This window comes from Cynara cardunculus, assembly GCF_001531365.2.
Source record: "Cynara cardunculus var. scolymus isolate 2C chromosome LG 1, CcrdV1, whole genome shotgun sequence".
In the NCBI taxonomy this organism is placed as follows: domain Eukaryota; kingdom Viridiplantae; phylum Streptophyta; class Magnoliopsida; order Asterales; family Asteraceae; genus Cynara; species Cynara cardunculus.
Window position 1 is genome coordinate 14942975 of NC_037528.1, and position 12968 is coordinate 14955942.

The window sequence follows — 12968 nt, forward strand, 5'->3', positions numbered from 1 at the left end:
AGTCATGATAAACTTAGTGGCCACACTTGTTATGTACGCATGGAATCGAATCCTAGACGGATGGGATATTCCACATCCCTCAGGATTTTCATCACTACGTCATAACCTTTGTACTCAAGTTTGAATGGACTTTGATTCCATGTTTCTTTTAGTTTCGATCCAGTTTATATAAATACATTTGGGGAGGGGGGGGGGKGATTATCTTCTTAGTGTCCCTAAAAAATTAAAGTATCCAAAAAATTGAAATATCCAACGGATTATTTAAACCGGATAAACTGAAGATTTTGAGTAAATCATTTACTCCAACGTCTCCGAAATGGAGAAAATAGGAGAGTGTGAAATTCATCGACTTTATAAAACTTCTCAAAAATATTACCACAAAAAGAATATTAATTTTAGGAGCCAAGTAGGTTAATAACTACCCTTCTTATTACATGGCAGTTACCTCGTCAACATTTAGATTCGGTTCTACCCAAACTTTTCTGATTCATCTCAACATCCTTTTACTATTCTTGGCGGGAATCAAAAATAATATTTGTTCTGCTCCTACAATATTCCACAACAAAGAACTTTGAAATTAAATGTTTAGAAAAGAGAATTGATGTTTTGATAATATGATTAGTATTGTAATCGCTAAAATTAAAGAAACTTTATATATGGAATTATTTTCGAATATTTTATTTTAATTTTTTGTTAAAATACTCTAATAATTTTTGATAATAAGTTAGATTCAACTCTAATGTAGAAGTTTGATGTGTAAAATTTATAATGACTATTAATTCCTTTGAAGAGTCACGGTTTCAACAAAATTTGAGTTTGTTTTATTTATGATTTAAATTAGTTTTTGACACACAATTATTATGTGCAAACTACATTAGGATATGGAAAATAAATTGAAACTTGATTAAGGGGCTGTTTATCTAAATGCTTACCCGGTAAGTGCTTACCGTTAGGAACACTATAATTTATTTTACTGGGTAAGATTGTAGTACATCAAAACGTATTCCATGCAACAATTTTCCTAGTAAGCGCTTACCCGGGTAATCGTCACATTCACTTACCGGGTAAGACTCTACATCCTTATCCTCATTCTTACCGGGTAAGATTCTTGGCCCTTGACATGTTCATCTGGTGAGAAAAATTACCCGGTAAGCTTTTAGTAAACGGCCCCTAAAACGAGGGGTGTTTTAGCAATACTTTAAGACTATAGGGCAAAAGTGAAAAGGGAAATAAGTTGATGGACTAACAATGAAATTACCAGTTTGTAGGCTTTGCAGCAGGAAAAGGCGGGGGCGGGTGAACCGGATTAAAATAGGGTAAATGTTTTGCTAAATTTGTTGCTACTTTCACTAATTCATCCGTCGACTCTTCTTCTAGGGTTTGAATCACTTCTAACAATCGGATGCCGCACCGCTCTCTCTCATTTCTAACGTAAACCGCCCCATTTTTGCTAGTGGTAGTTAATACACGCAACTGTTCTACATATTTTACATAATTTTTTTAGAATGCTGGTATTATTATGAATTAATATTGATGAAAATTTGTTTGACATGGTTCAATTTTGCTTATGATCTTTGTTCTTATGTATAATTCTGTCTTAATTGTTCGATACATATGCAGAATAAGAGAGTGAAACTTGTGCGCCATTGAGTGCGTGTGGTCTGAAGCTAAGCGACCCTTGATCCTTTCCCCCTCAATGATATTGACCTGATCGTTAGTTCATAGTTAGTTCGGAATTGGTCATGCCTTCTTGGTTTCTTCAGTCGTAGGTTATCTTTTTTTTGGCTTTCTGATATTTACATGCTTCTAGCGTTTCAGCTTTTTGTGATTTGTGTTTGCCATTCATGCGATGCGTACTATTGTTTGGGAGTAATTTTCGTGTTTTTAGCATCTAGAATGAATATGGGAAATGCTGCTTCCGGATGAGTTTTTAGTATCATCACTACCAGCGAGCCTACAAAATTTGGCATTTTAGCACCTTGTACTAAATTTCTAATCGCTAGACGCTTGAAGGGGAGAAATGGTCAGTGTATTTAGCGTGTGATTCATAGTAAAGGGAATATACTGCATATTAGAGTTGATAGACGAGATCATTGTCTTGGTATCGGACACATTAACAAAGGATTTGTGGATGTGTTATACTAATAATATTCTTGATATAGACTAAAGAGTTCGTTTCACTATTTTCTTTAAAATCATGGTGATTGAATATATGCTCTATGTAGTTGTTTGCTGCCAGGACTCTGGATAAGGCTTTGGAAAATTAAGTTTTTTCTTCGGAATTGTCGTAGGAAAGATTTTGGAACTCCATAAATGGGTGTGCCTAAGCAGAAGTGGACATTAGAAGAGGAAGCTGCCCTTAAAGCTGGAGTAGCCAAGTATGGACCAGGAAAATGGAGCACAATTCTCAAGGACTCGGAGTTTGTCTCTGTCTTGCATTTACGTTCCAATGTGGACCTTAAGGTTCAAATGAATTTTGCATATGTACATTCAGTATTTTATAAATTAGATTATACGACTAAATTGTATAAGCGGAGCAGGATAAGTGGAGAAATTTGAACTTGATGGCTAGTGGATATGGATCCCGTCAAAGGGCTAGACCTGGAAAGTCAAAAACTCAGTCAATTCATAAGCTTGAAAATATTTCTACTGCTTCCAAAGAAGACCATGACATGAAAGTTTGTATTCCAGATCCTTCTACAACATTAGCTGCACGATTGCAAATTGGTAGTTCTAACATGTCAATGCCAAGGTCATATCAACTCCTCATCATTGTATTGTGCCTTGTATTTGTTTCAACTATGTTGCATGCATTTTTTTAATTTGCTCAAGCAATTGTGACTAGTTATTTGATCATGAAAAGAACGAATTTGATGTCCTAAGAACATGTTAGCTGTAGGTCTATGTTTGCTATTGAGTACTCAATTATATTTAAAGTTACTTCTGTACCTTCAGGACAGCATAGTGTGGCTCCCTTATTGGTTTTTTAATGTAATTTTCTCAAATGTGGTGCTAATATTTTCTTGGATGCTCAAGTAATATTTATGATAGTGAATTTTTCTTCTCTGCACACGTTCTTTTTGGTGGCCTGAGGGTTATGACATTCACATCTTACATCAGATGTGCTGGTAGCATGTTGGCTAAGATTTTCAACAAAACATGTAGATAATCAATTGGAGAACTAATGTTTACTCGAGGGAATTGACCGAAGCCCATATTATAGACATTCCATTCCAGTCCTATATATTACCACTTACAGATAAAAAAACACCATAACCAAACTAAACGGTAGATACCCCTTGTTATTTTCGAAGAAACATACAAATACTTTATAGATGCTGGTATTAGCATTTACACTTGTATTAACCTGATATCGTACTTCTGCTTGTGCGTACATGCATACATACTATGTATAAATATATATATGCACACACACATACACATAATATGTATACATACTTTACGTATCTATATACATACTTACATATAGCATGTCGCATGCACACACATACATATCTGTAGATATAGATACATAGATATGCATATATGTGTGTGGACTGTTGTGTAAAGAACATGCCTCCCGGGAAGATGCTACCTTGTGTTTGGGTTTCCTGTTATAGCCTTTCTCTCATTGATGTCTTTACATTCAGTTTTTAGTTAAATGTGTATCATTATGCTTCCTTGAATCTTTATTCACAAGGTAAATCTCATTAATGTAGGTTGGATAGCCTTATATTGGATACCATAGCTAATCTGAAGGAGTCACATGGTTCTAGCCGTGCTGCAATTGCCGAATACATTGAGGTAGTTCCAAGTGGTTATGTTACGTTTGTGAGCTATATAGTATTCATACTAATTACTGCAATTTCAAGCAGCCATACACATCTTATGTCAGAAATCTGAAGACTTTATTAATTGGTTCATTTTTTATGTTCTTTTTGATATTCCCTGAGAAATTTTCACAATTTGAACATAATTTGCACTTATTTCAGGAGAAGCATTCAGCACCTCCCAACCTTGAAAAACTGTTGAAAGCGGAGTTGAAGGCTTTGATAGGTTGCGGAAAATTGATCAAGGTAATTGGCTGCTTTGTAGTTGGAAAAATACCAGCTTGATCACCTTGCTCTGTCTAGCATTAGCTCAAGCTTTAAAATGTCAAATTTGATCGGCTGGAGTAACTAATTTTCTATTGTGTTCTCTCTAGAATGTTATCTTTTGTTTTCTAAGGCAACTAGTCTAAGTCTGCATATTAGGAAAATGTAAACCTACCTGCATCAACTAGTTGCCTTTCACTCCCTAGGAAAGAAAGCACTTATTGGCTTATGTGTATGAGCCTCATTGGATAGATAGACAGCTACATAGTTGACTTCTGTATTGATGTTTAGTAGTGCAAACAATTCTAGTGGCATAAATGATGATGCTCCAGCTCGAATACTGCTCCTGCTTTAGCTTAGCTATTTATAGCTACAAGTGAGATTTCATTGTTAAATTGGTAATACCAATTCTCGATACAATTTGAGTGCCTCTAAAATTGGCTGTAATCTCATCCATTATTAGAACCTATGGCAAAGAATCTGGAAAAAGTAAACAGAACACACCCCTGTAGTCTCCCACCATTCCCTTTGGAGCACTCACTATGCACAGAATAGTCATGTTGTTAAGTTTGAAATAACACAATGGATTTTTGCAAATATTTTGTAAATAGCACTTCCACATCAATGGAAATTTAAAAAAAAAAAATCCTTAACTTGAAGTTCAAATTTACTCAACTGTGTAATATATTTTCTGTACATGACTACATAGATAGCATTTGAAACAGGAATGCATTTATTTCAAATAGCCTCATGCCAGTTACACTAGGGCTTTTTACTTCTAACAAAATTTAAGATTGCAGCAGCAAAGAATTTGCTAAAAACCAAATATTCTTTTTCGTTGGAAATTTACGAAATATGACAAAAAAAATCCATATCTTCTACAGAAAAGAAGTATAAACAAACCTCAGGAATTCAGTGTTGGATAAAGCAGTGACATTATTATAATGTTCAAAACAGGAAGGCTTGCAAAGGGTTTTCGGCAACCATTTATCCTGCTAGAAATTTTGGTTACATGGTTAATTTTTATGAGATCCCTTCTAAGGAAAAAAATCTGTATGATAATCGTTGTTTTTTCTTAAATTTATTTATTGATTGCATAGAAAGTATGTATTGAGAAAGATCCTAGGAATTAGAATTACATGGAGGAGACATGTACTTTAATCATCTCCCCCTTGGATCACACAGGTAAAGCATCGGTACAGGATTGCACCAAGTTCTTCATATTTGGGTTTAAAAGAGAATCCATCCCTGTTGCTCCTAGAAGTAAAACAGGAATATTGCTCAATGGAAGAGACGGGTGCTACCAAGATTCTTACAAAAGCAGATATCGATGCAGAGTTGGAGAAGATGAGGAGCATGACCCCACAGCAGGCTGCTGCTGTTGCTGTGAAGGCAGTTGCAGAGGCAGAAGCTGCTATTTCAGAAGCTGAAAGGGCAGAAAGGGAAGCACAGGCAGCTGAAGCTGATGCAGAGTTAGCCAGAGTATTTGCTGCTGCTGCAATGCAGTCATTAAAGCGAACTGCACTTTGCACATGGTAAATTTTCTCGGCATATCTTGAAGTAGTTGTCTTCTAGTTCTAATGCTTCCCTCTTCTGAAATATAGATGCACCCCTTTCAATCTGTTCAAGAATTAGAGACTTACCTCCACTAGTGCACTGTTGACTGTAGTACCACCACCTTAAACTCTTGATCGTTATATAGGCTTGAAAATATAAATGTGTCTAGACTGTGATCAATTTAGGGACACATCTCTCTTTTCAGGTCGAAGGGGAGCATTCCATTTTTATGCAGTATGTGTATACACTTCATGATTTATGTCTAGTGTCTGTTCATCCTAGTAAATTTCTAGAACTATGGTGTGGTACATTTCTGCTCTTTATCAACCATCAGCCATACGTTTTGGCTATCTCATTTATTTTCTACAAACTAGTAACTACCTTTATTCTTTGCAAATATATGACCACCACTGTTGTCTGAACGATAACCGTATAGTTCAGGAAAAGATAAAAAGTTTCATGTTTTCCAATCTTAATTGTTGAAAGTCTTGTGTTAGAATGAGTGGTTGGCTTTTTCCAACTTTTGCACTCGGGTTTTCACTGCAAACAAACTGTCGCTCTTGCGAAAATGTACAAAATAAAAGAAAACACCACAAGCGTGAACAACTTTGGACAAAAGGTATTAAGCATGATTGGCCTTTATTTTGCTATCACATCCTCCATCATTTGTCCAGATCTGCCCATTCTTTCAAACTATAATACGTCCTTTGGTTCATATTTTCACAAGAAGGTTAGCTTCATAAAGCAAAATAAAATATGTCAAAGTTATTTCCTTGTTTTAAAAAGTCTGGCATTAAACCTAAATTGTTTTCCATTTTTCAATATTTTGTTATGGACTTGTAGCATTCCCTCCTTGTTTAGTAGGTTGATTCTTCAAAAAGAAAGAGACAAAATCTGTAGACAGATAACAATAAGACAATGTTAGGGGCCGTTTACTAAACACTTACTTGGTAAGTACTTACTGGATAAATTTTCTTATTGGATGAACATGAGAAGGGCCAAGAATCTTATCGGGTAAGAGCAATGAAAAAGATAGAGTCTTACCCAGTAAGTAAGGATAACGACTCTTACCCAGTAACTTGTTGCATTCGATATGTTTTGATTTACTAAAATCTTATGTATCAAAATAAATTATAATATTGAATCCTATCGGTAAGCACTTACCAAATAAGCATTTAGGTAAACGCCCCCTTAGTATCCCAGAAGAAGTTCAAACTGACCACAGATGATAATGATAAGCTGCAGAAAATAGGATCTTTTTATGGTTATATGTTCTGTTTTCTAGTCAAAATATACGTCATAAAAGCAACTATTCATTCATATGCAGACTAGAATGAGATTGAGACAGATATGTGCAGTGCTCTAAAGAATACAGGTCTCCTTTGCTGTGGATATGGTAGGTTTCTGGCTTATGAAGGTTTCCAACTTCAGTGAGGTAATTATGATGGAGTATAAGTAGATAGCGAGTGTTGTTTGACATTGGAACGAGTTTGCCATTCTTGAGATGTGAAATTGCTTACCATTTGGTTTTTGGCTATATAACATTTTCAAGAGCAGTTAACCTCTTACTCTCCATGATAAATTTGCCCGAATAAAAACCGCGTATTCAACGTTTCTTGAATAATGAAGATTCTACTGCAGCCTCTTTTAGCTTCAGATTCAATCCTCAACCGCAATGCAAAATAAACACCTTCAGCAAGTATGATCAGAGTGCAAAAGGAACAGTGATGTTCAAAAAATACCAGCGGATCTTGAAAAGCGGTCGAAGCAAATCAAACCACACTATTTTTTCACGGTTTTAGGGTGGTTCTTTTGTTTGAAAATTAGTCAAACCGTGTGGTTTGGTCTGATTTGCGGTATGAAATGGCTGGCTCCTACTATATTCACCCATTTGGATTAATTTGGGGTCAAATCTTTGCATTGAATGTTGTAAGAATTGGTCAAGAGGGTTTGTTGGTCTGGTCTGATCTGGAGAGAAGGCCAAACCGGACGGTCTTTTATGGTCTGGTCTGCATGTTGAGATATAGGTTTGACGGTGTAAACCATCCAAACCGCTTATAAATGATATTATATGTATATTTTGTATATATTAAACCCATATTAAATAATTATTCATGGAGAGAAGGTATTCAAAGTTAAGCTTGCCTCACCTTATCACTGGTTTTATAAACTCATTTACATATACATATTTCATCATTTGCCTAGATATTAAAATAGTAACTAACTTAATAATTCAACAAAATGCTAACGCTGTCAAACATCTTTTTGTAATCTTCTTTAATTTATATGTACGTTAATTTGAAGTTTTGAACTACGGACAGCATTGTTGTTTTTTGTTAAACTATGATAAACTATAAACAGATTTTTGTCGGAAGCAACATCTGTATGTGGAAATTTTATGTAATCTTTTCATGTCAGATGCCGTCATAGTTCCACAAACCATCTAAATGGGTTGGACCAATCCAGTCATTTCACGTCAAACCACATGGTTTGAAAATTTGCAAACCACCCTTACGGTTTAGTAAACTATAATGGGCAGATAATATTTAATAAAATTGAGATTGAAACTTGTAATAAGTTTAAGCTATATAAATCAGTTAAGATCAAATTAAATTTTTGTGATATAATCTGATTGGTTTAGTCATTCATTTTAAATACTAAAGTTTGAAATTTTTCTAAGACCATACTTGAGATTTGGTCTGTTAAAAAGGGATTAGACCCATCAGAACATATCACATACACCCTCTAAAAGAAACAAGAATCACAAAGAGAGGGAGACAGAAGAACATGGGTAATTTTCACTTACTTCTCCGATATGTTACACAGCATAACTGGACCAGGGACGGACCCGGTTTATTAGATACGTTGGCATAGACCACTTCTACGTTCCTCCATCATAAGTTAAAAAAATTAGGCTTGTTAAAGATGCAGCCGTATATATTATGAAACTACAATAATAACACGAGTTTGTTTTTATAGAGTTTGTTTGGATGGTTTCTCCTATCCTAGGCGTTGGTTCGAATCCCGTTTCAATTATTTTTCTAATTTTTAGTTGTTAATATTCATGTTTACTATGTTTCTAGAAAAAAATTGCGATAAAAGACTTGAACTAGACCTCCACAGAAAAGTAAAAACTAACCAACAGACTAATGCTGGTTTTTTGAAAAATAGTAATATTTCATTTTTTATAGTCAAATGGTGCCACCAATCGAAAAAAAAACTATTGGGTCCGACTCTGAATTGGACAATACATTTTCCTTAACTTAAGCTGCAAATTTATGTCTAAACAATGTCACTTTGATCACCATAACTTCAAATCAAGTCACCAGAATGAATGAGTGGGCAAGTTGGCTTTTTATCAGCTATAGACTTTACAAACTACAAAACCAGACACAACCTTGATGTTTTGAGTAATAGCAAATGCAAGCAAGATTCCAACTTAAATCTTGAAAACATTGATAAATATAATCATACCTCATCATAGCCACATAATAATCGATCCCTAACATTCAATCTTTCTCTAGAACATATCAGATATACACACATCAACCAAGAAACAAAATGGAAGAGATAAATCAACCATGCAAATTGCACCAATTGGCAAATAAACACTAAAAAAATCCCACCTTTTTCAGGTAGTAAAGACTGCACAGACTTGAACCCATAAAGAGTACAAGAACTGGTGCCCCTTTTCCATTTCCTTCAATTTTTAGATTTTGAATGCTTAATGAGCCAGTCGATCACCGAGTCTATGTTCGTTGAGTTCTTGCACGAGATCATATAGCAGCACACTTCTCTGTCAGTGATAGATCTTAACCCCCTGCACAACTCGCCGTAATCACCAACAAATGAAACAAAATAGACCAAAGGGTCTTTGGCCCATCTATACCTGGGTTACTAGTAGAGCCCAGCCCAGCCTCCAAGGAGGTCAAGGGTGAGTATTTTCTGTGTATATAATATATATACTTCAAAAAAGAATGAAAGAAAACAGCCAGTTACAAGGGCTCTTGCATTTATTTGCAAAGAAAATTACTCAAACCCATGACCTTTAGGTCTAAAGGAGCAACCTTCAGCTTTCATGAAAGAAAATGGTCTTACATTTGATCGGTTAACGCGTCCTTGGAAAGGGCACCAGCCTTGTCAATTTTGTTGCCTAGAACCAGCAAAGGGATACCACTTAGGGCAGGTTTGCTCAGCAGATCATGGAGTTCACTCTTTGAGATGCTCAGATTATTATGATCTGCTGCATCAACAACATAACTGCACCCATAACAGAAAAGTCAACAATCTTGACAAAAAGTTCCTCAACTCTTCCATGGTAAAAGACTTGTTATTTTGCAAGTGAAAGCTTTAAGAAAGTAGCATACACAATGGCAGAAACTGCACGACAGTATCTCTCCCACATGCTACGAAAACGTGGCTGACCTCCAAGATCCCACAGTTTTATGGTCACGTTTCCTTTAGTTACCTTTCGCATGTTGAATCCCACCTGAAAGTTGAAAATATGTTACATTCAAGACGTTCTTGATACAATTTAATGTGTGTTAATGAGTTCACGGGGATCATCAATTTAAGCCAAAGCACCAAACTTCAGTTTGAGAAAACTCACCGTAGGGATCATGTCCTCACTATATCCACCAGTCTACGAGCATTGACAAAACCAAGAAAATATTACCCCATAATCCGATTTAGGACATAACTAAATGAAATATAAAACTGGTATACTTTATACTTACAGCGACAACATTAACAAGTGAAGTTTTGCCAGCATTCTGGAGCCCTATCAAAGAGAGCTCCATCTCTTGCTTGAAAAAGAGGCTGTAAAATGTGATATCAAGATTAGCTCATGAAAGTTTACGAGTTTTTTCAAGTGAGCAGGATATGAAAGAACTTGTGATTGCAATACATAAAGAACACAGCCACAGGAGCAATAGACATGCATAACTAAACTCTTATGACTTAGCATTCATGCCTCATCTTTCAGATTGATCTATCATTCCATACCGGATTTCTGCTTGTAAGCTTTTCCTTTTGATATAAAAACTACTGAAGGTAGGAACTAGGAACAGTTTTTAAACATAAGAATTTTAAGTTGGAATAGAGATGAAATCCTGACAAGTCACAGAACAAAAAACTGTGAATGATATATAAAAGGAATATAAGGTCATATAATTTAAACGACAAAGAAAGTGAAGCAGTGGATCCAAGATTTCATAGCAGGGTAGGTATTATAGTTACAAACTTATGGGGGGGGGGGGGATACACTATACTAACAATTTTTTACTTCCCATTATTTTACATTAAGAAACTACAAAAGAAAAAGGTTGAAGGTGTCTTCGACACAGTGAAAGAAACTCACAAACATGCCTCCAAATATACTCAAATTCACAACCTAAAGGTTGTGAAGGAAAGATTGGTACCATTGGACCAAAGGCCACTTCAAAGAAACAGAAAGGTATTAGATATAATAAGTTGAATTTGACATTGAACTAATCCAACAACATGATCATTCGATCTCATGTAAGGCAGGGTCCGATCATTAATTCTTTCTTCTTAATCATCTGCCTTGAGATAATGACTTAATCCCATCTCCCTTGATAACAAATGTATCTTTAAACCCTTCATCACTTACCTTATTCCAATGCCTTTATCCCTAATGTCTGCTGCTTAACAATTAACATTACCACAAGCTCTGTGTCAATTGGGTTTTCCCTTGATTTAATTACTGTAAACAAATACTTGGTATGTTGATAAGTTTGTGATATCTAGCTCCCTAAACTCCATGATAACTCCAATATTTTCCAGTTCAAATGGTTATCACTCTGCAACTTAAGAAATTCACATCATTGCCTAACATATGCTAATGATTCATTTTGAATACACATGTTGTAGCATCATTTAGATTGAAAAAGTTGTGGCGGTAAGCCGATAACACCATCACTTCGTCCATGCGGTGTTGCTCAATGATTGTCAGGCTAATCTTATCTCAATATTCATCGATCAGAACCCAAATTTTTAAATCACCCTTCAAAGCTGAAGATAATCGAACACCTAAATCTACATTCCCAAAAGAAACTATACCAAAACATCTGATGCGGCAGATCCTTGATAATCGAAAAGAAAATATAAACTGTGAAATTCACAAAGAAAAACGAAACCCAACAGAAAGAAAACAAAGAATCCATGAGTTCGAATCTAGGGTATAAATAAAAAGAGAGGGGATCGATTACCTTCGAAGCCAATTGAGAACAACTTCCCATAAACCCATTACGGTTAAGTGTAGAAGAAGAAAATTGAAGAGAGAAAGAGATTTATTGAAGCAAATCGACGACTCTCCCTCTCTCTCTGAGGATGGAAATTGATTTGGGGAAACTTTGTTTGTGTTTTAATTCCTTCCCTGTGTTGTTGTCGATTGATTTTGTGAAGCGAAATCAGTGGGGATTGAATGATTGTCTTAAAAACACAAAATTGGGAAATGCAGCTCAGCTTCCATGTGTAAATCCTACGTGGGAAAATTAAATCTCACTCTCCGGCATTGTGCGTGACCATCACATTGGAGTGGGGTATAGTCGGCGATGGCGGATTGCCGGTGGTGTGTGGTGCTGCTTTTTCTTCACGATTTTGTCCGACGCTGGATATCTCTCTATTTATTATTTTCTCAAAAGAAAAAAATATTATTATTATTAATCACTAGTGTTTGACACCATGCGTTGCATGGTGACAATAATCTTTTTTAAAATTACTGAAGTTAGTTAAATGATGGTGACAATAATCTTTTTTAAAATTACTGAAGTTAGCTAAATGAATCGATGATTATATTTATATATCAAATTAATAAGAATCAATATTACCTTTGATATATGAATCCACCTTATCATTATTGGTTGTTCTTTTAATATATATATATAGAGAGAAACGATCAAATGAAAACCACTTCAATTTGTAAAAACCGTAAAAACTACTCTCATTCATCGATTTCATTGTTTAATCTTATGAAATTTTTTCATGAAATTTTTTCATATAATACTTTTTTTTATGAAGTTGTTTCATATATGGTTATAAAATTGTTTTATATATTACTTAATGAAATTTTAATGAAACTGTTTCATGTATTTCTCTAAAATTAAAATAATGAAGATGATAATATCCGATTAACAACCTCCACAATAAAAATGATTAATCAACCTCTCATAATTACAAAAAAATGAACAAAATGAAACATTATGATTGGTGGAATAAGGTTTTTACGGTTTTTACAAATTGAGTGGTTTTATTTGATCGCTCCCCATATATATATATATATATATATATATATAT

At 34.9% G+C, this 12968-nt stretch overlaps 2 protein-coding genes across 7 annotated transcripts; one reads left to right on the forward strand and one right to left on the reverse strand.

Moving 5' to 3' along the window:
* The first annotated feature begins 1315 nt into the window (after nt 1-1315).
* Nucleotides 1316-7207, forward strand: LOC112525338 (telomere repeat-binding factor 1-like). Of its 6 annotated transcripts, none has more exons than XM_025135448.1 (8): nt 1324-1456; nt 1621-1769; nt 2292-2463; nt 2541-2752; nt 3720-3804; nt 3993-4076; nt 5280-5629; nt 6979-7207. In XM_025135448.1, coding segments are annotated over exons 3-8 (882 nt in total). In that variant the 5' UTR covers nt 1324-1456; nt 1621-1769; nt 2292-2313; the 3' UTR covers nt 6980-7207. The 6 variants fall into 6 exon arrangements, with proteins under 6 accessions (XP_024991199.1, XP_024991216.1, XP_024991241.1 ...); XM_025135473.1 differs by having other exon boundaries at nt 1324-1431; nt 1621-1765; XM_025135431.1 differs by lacking the exon at nt 1621-1769 and having other exon boundaries at nt 1316-1456.
* Nucleotides 7208-9093: 1886 nt separating this feature from the next.
* LOC112512940 (ADP-ribosylation factor-like protein 8a) lies at nt 9094-12255 on the reverse strand. The gene is made up of 6 exons (XM_025119067.1): nt 11882-12255; nt 10388-10469; nt 10261-10293; nt 10019-10140; nt 9750-9911; nt 9094-9471 (listed from the first exon to the last, which is right to left on the reverse strand). The coding sequence occupies exons 1-6, from the start codon at nt 11917-11919 to the stop codon at nt 9354-9356; spliced, it is 555 nt and encodes a 184-aa protein (XP_024974835.1). The 5' UTR covers nt 11920-12255; the 3' UTR covers nt 9094-9353.
* Between the last annotated feature and the right edge of the window lie 713 nt (nt 12256-12968).